This window comes from Oryzias melastigma, linkage group LG20 (genome assembly GCF_002922805.2).
Source record: "Oryzias melastigma strain HK-1 linkage group LG20, ASM292280v2, whole genome shotgun sequence".
Lineage (NCBI taxonomy): Eukaryota > Metazoa > Chordata > Actinopteri > Beloniformes > Adrianichthyidae > Oryzias > Oryzias melastigma.
This window is the reverse complement of record NC_050531.1, coordinates 12,148,633-12,157,406: the sequence shown is the minus strand read 5'-3', so window position 1 is coordinate 12,157,406 and position 8,774 is coordinate 12,148,633. Positions and strand designations below refer to the sequence as shown.

Genomic DNA, 8,774 nt, shown 5'->3' with positions numbered 1-8,774 from the left:
TGCAAATAGGGTAAGAAAAAGGAGTCTTAAGACCAAACTGTTTCAGTCACTGAGATATGTTTTTTTCAAACTAAGATTTTTTTGTTGAAAAAAGGTCTTTTTACTTTCTTAAGATGACGTTTTTGCTGTGTTGGCATTGATTATCTTTAGGAGTAGCTTGGAAGGACACAAACTCTGTCAAAAGCGAGGCTTCACATCTCACACTTTCCCAGCTAAAGGGATTTTTTTGTCAGAAACAAAAACCTTTTTAATCCACTCTTAGTCACAACATTTGGCACGACTGCAGGATCCAATTTGACGGTGCCTCGGCCTGCTAATACAACATTACTGTAGGAAGCAGCTACAGCGCAGAAGCAGAGGCAACAGTGGTTTTGCTTTTCGACCGCAGCGGGGCAGCTGTAATTGAGCTGCGAGCTGAAACCCAAGTGTCTGTTCGGAGCAAACCTGTGAGAATGTGTGTCAAGAGGGAGAGGAAACCACAAGCTTAAAGTAATCTGACATGGAAACAGTCAGTCAAAGCCAGCTTAGAGTGTGCAGCTCAAAAGTAATGAGAGGAAACACAAAAAAGACAGAAGAAAAAGTATATTATTTTTAATTTCAGTTTGCTAACACACATTTTTTGCTTTTATTTCCTAGTTATAAGAATTCACACAGAGAATCAGGCTTATTCCACAAATACAGATATAACCCTCCTGGCTGTGGTGGACATTTTGGATCCCGTGGACTTCCTGTGGGACTTTGGAGACTTCACATCAGCACGAGTCAACTCAAGGACCGTCACCAAAAGATACCGCAGCCCTGGGATGTATGACAACCCATCCAAGCAGTAGAGGAGCTCTTTGTTATTTGCAATCTTTTTCTCTGACTGGTTTCTGTTTCGGCAGATATAAGCTGGTGGTGGTTGCATTCTGGGGTCAGGTGTCCGTCAGGTCCAAAGAGTTCTCGCTGGTGGTGCAGAGAGCAGTGAAGCTCAACAGGCTGGTTCATGCGGCTTCAGTTATGCAGAACCACACGGTCACAGTGAGTTGCAGAGTCAACGTGGGAACCAACCTCACCTTTCTGTGGAGCTTTGGAGACGGTACGGTCAGGTTTGGGCTGAGCACGGAGCAGCATGTCTTTGTCCGGTAAGTTAGCATAAATTTAGGCTATTATTTATCCTGCTCTTTCAAATAACAAGTGTGTTTCCTGTGCAGCACAGGGGAGTTTAATATTGTGGTGATTGCATCCAACTTGGTTAGCTCCGCTTCTCTAAGCAGCTATCTCTTTGTTGTGGACCGACCTTGCAAGCCTCCACCTGTCAAAAGCCTGGGCCCTCCCAAAATACAGGTATTAACTTGATAAATGTCAGAACACTAATGACAGCATTCTGAGCTGAATATACCCCACTCCTCTGGTCCTAAAGGTGCGGAGACATGAGGTTGTCCGTCTGGGTGTGTCGTTTGATAGCGACCTAAACTGCAGTGTATCAGGAGAGCTTCACTACTCCTGGACCTTACACGACTCTGCAGGTTTGACCGTCCCTTTGCCTGTCACAAGCACACACAGACAGAGCCTGGTGTTGCAGAGCTTCACCCTCCAATATGGCATCTACAAGGCCACAGCCAGGGTGAGTCAAAACTCAAATTGTACCAGCGTTTCTGGAGCTGAAACTGTGGGTTTTGCAGTCATGTGAAACTCCAGTTCTTCACAGGTACAGATTGTTGGTAGTGTGGTGTACAGCAACTACACGGTGAGGCTTCAGGTGGTGCCAAGCCCGGTTGTGGTTGTCATCCTGGGGGGCACTAACATCTATGTTAACATAAAGAGCAGCGGTGAGGTCACTCTGGATGGACGGGCGTCTTATGATCCGGACTTCCCTTCAAACCCGCTCAGGTAAGATTATGATCTATGAATAAAAGACCTCCAACCATCGGGAGACATTTAAGTGGGTTTTTGCTTGTGATCACAAACACAACTGTTGCCAGAATTAAAAAGTATTTCTTCTTTAGATTCAGACCCCTTAGAAATAAGTAAAAAATGTAAATCTGCAACACTTTTTATATTTATTTCATTTATTAAGAAAACATAATATCAAAATAATACAATCATAACAGTTAAGAAATGAAAAGGAGCCAAAAAAGAAAACATATAATCTGACTCTGTTGCTAAATCAACAAAAGTACATAAAGGTGCATTTTCTTTTTAAATAAGCAAAAAAAAAAATATATATATATATATATATATCTGCCAGTGGGGTAAAAAAATCCAGATTGTCTTAATTTTTCTCATCGCCATCTGGCACAAAACTGTACATCTGGATAGCCCTGATATTGGTAGCGTTTTTTGTTTTTTTGCTGAGCTGTTAGCTTGACCTTGTGAGGTTCTGTAAGCTAGGGAGAGAATGTCATCAACGGAATGCTGGGATACCAATGTAGAGTTACTTCTGTGCCAACAGCCCCGCCCAGAACTCAGAGGTAGATTTCTAATGAGCTCCTGCAGAAAATATTTCTTTAAAAAAGTATTTTTGTTTTTGGCTAATCATAATAAAAAAAACCACCAGGAACAAATTTACAGTAAAAATAAAGTCGAAGTGGGAATTTAAAGTGAAGAGTTTTGGTGATTTGTTTATCTTCATCTCTTTTTGCATTTTAGATACAGTTGGACGTGTCAGCCAGTCAGTACCATCTCCAGTTTCTGCTTCAATCAAAGCATTCCCACTTCATCGCCTGTCCTCAAATTTCCCATGAGCCTCTTGAAGTCTAACTTTGACCAGTTCCAGTTCACACTGACGGTTCACAGCAAAGAGCGTTCAGCCTCATCAGAGATCTTCCTCACCCTGTCATCACACCCAACTGGGTACGGGACTTAAAAAATTAAAAGTGAAAATAATTGAGAGTGTTTAAAAATAATTATCATCAATACAGGAAGGTGTCCGTTCATTGTCCCGAGTGTCAGGGAGATCAGGTGAGCTGCGATCAGGATTTCTCTGTCAGAGCAGTGTGTGAGGACTGCAACGACTCTGCAGAGATCATCCACTTCTCCTGGAGGTTGTTCCTGGTCAATGCATCCTCCAAGCCTGTCACAGAGAGTAAGGAAGCTGAATCAAGTGTGTTCAATCAGAGACTCTATTTCTGATGTCAAATGTTCTCTTCCAGTCCCGTTCTGCTACACAGTGGATCTAAATGCTCCCTCAGCTGTCGTTGAAAATGCATTTACATCCACTTCTGCTCCCGAGAAATCCCCGCTTACTGAGGATTCCTCCACTTCTTCCAGAACTCCAAGAGTCTACCAGAATTCTGAGTTGACTAGTCCAGCTTTATCACTCACACATGGTAGCAATTGCATAATAATTCAAGAATAAAAATGTGAGAATTTATCTCCTCCTGTAAAAGTGATTTCTCGTGTTTTTCAGGTTTTTCTGAGTCCATCACTGGGATCGATCACCTGTTTTCAAACCTTCCTGATCAGCAGAATATGTTCAATGAATTCCAGAATGATCCCGAATCATCTGGTGAATGGGAGTTCACCTTTCCTTCGCTGGAAAGTGAGGATCCAATTAGTCAGCGAGGTGTGAAACATTTTTAGAGACTTGAAAAGTTTTTGGTCGACCCCAAGCTTTAACCTAAAGTCAGCTCATGTTTATATCTAAAACCTGATAAGTACTGCAAGTCCTGATCAAGAATTTATAATATTAAAAGCTTTTTCAAGATTAAAGTTTAGACTTCTTGCTTGACTGATTAAACACATTTTTAATCCTCCTATTTATGTATTCAAAAGTTTTCTTTTAATAAATATATTCAATATTTAACTTTTAATGTGTCTTATTGTTACATATAATTTAAAAAAAGGAATTTCTGAATGTTTTTGTAATTAAATTGAATTTAAAGGTGATTCCAGTGTTCCACATGTTGAAGAAGGGGATCCAGGAATATCATCCGGGAGACCCAAAGGTAGAAGACTTGTTTTACTGTTTGCTTATTGTTGTTCATAAATTAAGTGCTTATTACTTGTGTTTTTTTTACTCAGATTCAGATATAGAGAGCTTTTCTCCAGAAAGTGATTCTTCTTCCCATTCATTGCTACACAAAGATGAGGGAAGCAATCTGGTGGATCCCAAACCTTCTTTACGGACACAAAAACCCGGTTTGCTTGACCTGCACAGGGATTTAGTGGACAAAAGCCTCTTTGAGTCTTACACTCACACAGGTATATTATTTAGAGATGCACCTTGCAGTCCATACTATTAAAACATTCTTGGAGTTTTTGTTCTATTCTTGCAGGAATCTCCTCGCCGTTACTGAGTTTTCGATCCTTCAGTTTAAAGCCGAGCAGCACATACATGCTGGAGGTCACTGCAAGTACGATCAATTCATGAAATATCTTTGAATATCTTCAGACATTTATACATCTGAGTTTTTCTTTTTGTTTAAGAGTCTCAGAGACGTTTTTATGGGCAAACTCAGCTGTTCCTAAAAACCAAGCCTGTTCCTAAAGATGTGGCGTGTCAGGTGCAGCCTGTCAGAGGGAAGGAGCTGCTCACACATTTCAGCATCTTCTGCACTTCTGGGAAGGAGGTACACCATTTTGTTTATAAAATAATATATATATTAATTACAGTGATGAGTACCTTTTACTAGAAATAGCTCAACTTAAAGAGGAAGCTAAAGTTTCAGCTTCTTCCTTTTATATTGTTGATGAGTACATATATTATCCATTTTTTGTGTGCTTTAAAAGGACCTAATTTATAAGTACAGCTTCAGCGTAGGAGGCGGGACACCCAGAATCCTCTACCAAGGAAGAGACTTCCAGTATTACTTCAGCCTCCCCTCAGGTGACCCCAGAGATGAACATAAAGGTGAACACAAGTCATATGAAGATTTACAAGTTCAATATTTTTTTTTAACTAATTGAGCAAAGTAATCATTTTTCCCTTTTTATGTGTAAACAGTGATTATTTATACAGAAATTCGAAGCAGCATGTATGGATCAGCGACAAAGCTTTGTCCTGTCACTGTCCGAGTCGAGCCGAGCTTCCTCCGAAACTCCTCCTCTTCCTCTTCTTATCACGATCCTGATTTGATGATGTGAGACACTTAATAGAAACACCATATTGCTACCAAAACATCCTCTGAAGGGGACTAAGAGGTGTATCAACAGTATTAGCAAAACATCTTTGAATTGCAGCAGGTTGCCTGTTTTCTGAATAATCCTTGGTAAAACAGTTATTTAGGGATGTTCTTTAACCTGCCTTAGATCAGAGTCGGGTCTGAGGAACGTGTCGGTTCTGGTGCAGCTCGGAAACGTCGCAGAGATTTACAACTACATCAGCCTCCTCTGCAGCGTCCTGAACCGTCTCAGCCTGGACTCTCAGGCTAACACACATGCTCTGAGGCACCTGCGCAATGTGCTCATTTGTATTGTGTGCAAACTCGGATACAGTGAACAGGTGTGCACACAGATTTATGTAAACCTTGAAGAATGACATGTTTGAACAGTTATTTCATGTGTTATTCCATTTCAGGCTTCAGCAGCAGACAGCATCTTCATCCTGAACGACCTTCTTCATGTTCAAAGTCAGGTATGAGTACAAGATGTTCTACCAATAGAACTAGTAGAATTTGTCTTATATTAAATTTTGATGTTTTAGGACAACATTTTATCCTGAAATTAGCTATAAACACTCATATTTAGGTATTTTTCTCTAAAAATTAGATTTTTTTATGTTATAACACTGTGGGTCTGCAACCTTCAACACTAACAAAACAATTCTGATCACTTTTTCACCCTACAGAAACCACAAAGGCTCACTCTTCCTTAAGAAAATAAAACACAGATTTGTACATATGTCAATGTTACCATTATGACTGATAAAACTTAACATTCCTTGCATAAATAAAACATTAATATAAAGTGAAATGGAAAATACATAATAGAAAATAAAATTTTACCTTTGTTTTTTTTCAAAATATCAAACAGTGACAGAATTTCACATGATTTCCTTTCAAAATAAGACACCTTGAGTCACACAGAATTAGCTCAACATTGCCAATTTAGCTGCAGGTAGTGAAATGTCAGCAGTGATTAAAAAAATTGTATTTTACCATTTGTGGTAGATCTCTGCCAAAAATACATAAACCCAACTCAAAAAGTAAATCAGAGCTATTTAAATGACCCTCTGTATTTTTCAAAATAAAAGACACACTTATATATTGTTCAATAAGAGAAAATCTGTCTTAAAATCTGGTGCGCCTTAATTCCTGTTGTGGTTTCTGGCTTCCAATAGAGCTTCTGTGGTGCATATAAATCTGATTTAGGTCGACTTTTTGTGATATGTGTTGTTCAACTGTTTGTTAAATAAGGTTTTAGTTGGTTTACTTTAACACAATTTTTTTTATTTTACAACTTAATTACTGTTTACGAGTTAAAACCTTGTTTTTCTTTAACCAGAGAGCCACAATGGAGAGCCACAATAGAGAGGTCAAAGAGCCACAGGTTGCTGAACCCTGCTCTAAAATAAGCTTTTATTGCTGAAAAAAGTTATAAATCTTCAAAGTAGGTACATTTACATACATGCTAATTATTTTTCCACAAAAAACATCCCATTGTAAGGATTACGACAGTCCAACTGTCCTTATTTTAATACAAATCAAGATAAATTTGACAAAAATATATTTGAATTATGAGTCAAAAACTAGTTTCATTAGGGATTAAACTCAAAATAAGATGTTTTTAAGATCACTTTAATGAATAGCTACTAATAAGTTTGTTTTGTTCTATATTAAGTGTAGTAAAATATTTAAACTAGAAGCTAGACAAAAATACTTTGTGTTTTTGCAGTGTGAAGACTTTGGTCAAACTTTACATGTTGCAGGTGACATTACAGAGCGCCCGGTGGGTCACAGCACATGTGAGTGCCGTCTCCATGCAGTTTTCAGAGTCAAACCAGAACATCCTCAGGGCTCTGGTCAGCCTGCTATCATCCAGCCTTCAGGTCGTCACCAGCTCACCTATAACGTCCTCCAGTGCCGACTCTCTGGAGTCACATCCAGCTATGGGTAAAAGCAGAAATGCTTTTGTGGATGATCCTTATCACTGTATAACAGACTTGTCTAAAGTAATTTACGGCAAAGAGTCAGAATCTATTCCAAAGAAGCAAATGATGCGGGTTGTTAATGACCTTCTGCAGACTTCCTCGGACTTGATGTTGGTGAGAGCAGTTTTACATGCATCATCATATCACTGTTGTTTCGTTTTAATCTTATGACTCGTGTTTCCTTTTGACATTAGAGAAACTTTGTCCTCCAGAAGACCACAGAACTCAGAGTTAGCTCTGACCTGATCACCTTGTGTGCTGGATTCCTGAACAAGACCTCCACGTCTATCCGCTGTGGTTCAATCACTTTCTACTTACCTGCGTCTTTGATCGAGATGCTGCTTCTTCGTGACAGCATCTCAGCTAAAAGAGGGTTTCCTCAAAAGGAGGGACCACCATGTGTCCACATTATTGGGATGGAATTTGTGCACGACCCTTTCAGATGGGGAAAATACCCTGTAGAGGTGAGAGCCATTGAAGGTCATTTTATTCATTCAGTTATTAGATTTTATTTATCAGCTAAGTCAAATGTTTTTACCAGTATATTTAAAAGTTTCTTAGTCCACATAAATTTACTAGAGTGACCTAAAAACAACAAAACTTTCCATTTACGTTCAATTCATTGTTTTCCAGCTGGATGGACCTGTGGCTGATCTGAGTTTATACAAGTGCGACAGCAGGAGGAAAATTCCAGTTTACTCCTTTATTCAACCAATCACAGTTGAGTTAGATTTTCCACAAAAGAGGGTATGACTTTGTTTTTATATATCAGAAACTAAAATGTATTCAGTCTGAATACACTAAAAGTTTTAATTCTGAAGCACTTTCAGTAAAGTTTTAGTCTAAATTACAATATCATGCTGTCACATTTCTGATTTAAAGGGCTCTACGTCCGAGTACACCCTCCTGCGCAGCCACATTAACTATCACAACTTCAGCATTACCCAGGAGCACTTGCAGCAGGCAGTCCAGGTGACAGTAGTCTTCACAGCTCCATCCCTCAAGGCTTTTCCTGTCAAGCTTCTCTTCAGGTACTTCCTATGATGCTAGACCAGGGGTGAGCAAACTATTGCCCTGGGGCCAAATGCGGCCCGTTAAACTATTTAATCTGGCTAGAATACACAAATTGTACTGATTTTCTTAATAATTTTTTTAAATATCCGAGTATTTAAGGTGTTTCCCCATAGATGGTGCAACATAGAAACATTGTCTTCTGTCTAGTTTCAGACAGTTATTCTGCATTCATGTGTGTTTTTATTAATTTATTTTAGGATTTGCTGTTTTTTTTAAGTTTATGTGTAATTTCTGTGTCAGACAAGCATTTTTCCAACCATTCCAACAGCACATGAATGCAGCATTTCTTTAAGTTTGTGTTTTTCTCTGAAGGATTTCATCCCATTGTTGCACTAAAATGAGAAAAACAAGTCACAATTTTGAAATTAAAACTCAAAAATGTTCTGTTTTCAATTTTATTAATTTTCAAATAAAATTAGCATGTGTTTGTCCAAATTCCAAGTTATTTCTTTCTCTTATGAAGAGGATTACCACACATCTGCTCCTGATCCGACCCTTCTGTCAAATTTGAGAACTTTTTGTGGCCCTCAAATCAAAAAGTTTGTCCACCCCTGCCCTAGACAGACAATTGTTTTACCTTCATAAAATGCACATCATGCACACCAGGATGTAAAGAACAGTAAAAAAC

General features: G+C 38.9%; 1 protein-coding gene across 1 annotated transcript in view; it reads left to right on the top strand.

Annotated features, from left to right (window-relative positions):
• LOC112151560 (polycystic kidney disease 1 like 1) overlaps window positions 1-8,774 on the top strand; it is a 22,946-nt gene that overhangs the window by 5,294 nt on the left and 8,878 nt on the right. The window contains exons 6-26 of the mRNA XM_024280545.2: window positions 637-805; window positions 885-1,124; window positions 1,194-1,326; window positions 1,403-1,606; window positions 1,691-1,872; window positions 2,632-2,835; window positions 2,904-3,067; window positions 3,135-3,311; window positions 3,392-3,547; window positions 3,867-3,929; window positions 4,006-4,185; window positions 4,260-4,337; window positions 4,411-4,553; window positions 4,714-4,834; window positions 4,928-5,063; window positions 5,233-5,425; window positions 5,501-5,557; window positions 6,851-7,186; window positions 7,267-7,536; window positions 7,706-7,819; window positions 7,955-8,103. Of these exons, the coding sequence (XP_024136313.2) occupies window positions 637-805; window positions 885-1,124; window positions 1,194-1,326; window positions 1,403-1,606; window positions 1,691-1,872; window positions 2,632-2,835; window positions 2,904-3,067; window positions 3,135-3,311; window positions 3,392-3,547; window positions 3,867-3,929; window positions 4,006-4,185; window positions 4,260-4,337; window positions 4,411-4,553; window positions 4,714-4,834; window positions 4,928-5,063; window positions 5,233-5,425; window positions 5,501-5,557; window positions 6,851-7,186; window positions 7,267-7,536; window positions 7,706-7,819; window positions 7,955-8,103 (3,469 nt within the window). The remainder of the gene's footprint in view (window positions 1-636; window positions 806-884; window positions 1,125-1,193; window positions 1,327-1,402; window positions 1,607-1,690; window positions 1,873-2,631; window positions 2,836-2,903; window positions 3,068-3,134; window positions 3,312-3,391; window positions 3,548-3,866; window positions 3,930-4,005; window positions 4,186-4,259; window positions 4,338-4,410; window positions 4,554-4,713; window positions 4,835-4,927; window positions 5,064-5,232; window positions 5,426-5,500; window positions 5,558-6,850; window positions 7,187-7,266; window positions 7,537-7,705; window positions 7,820-7,954; window positions 8,104-8,774) is intronic.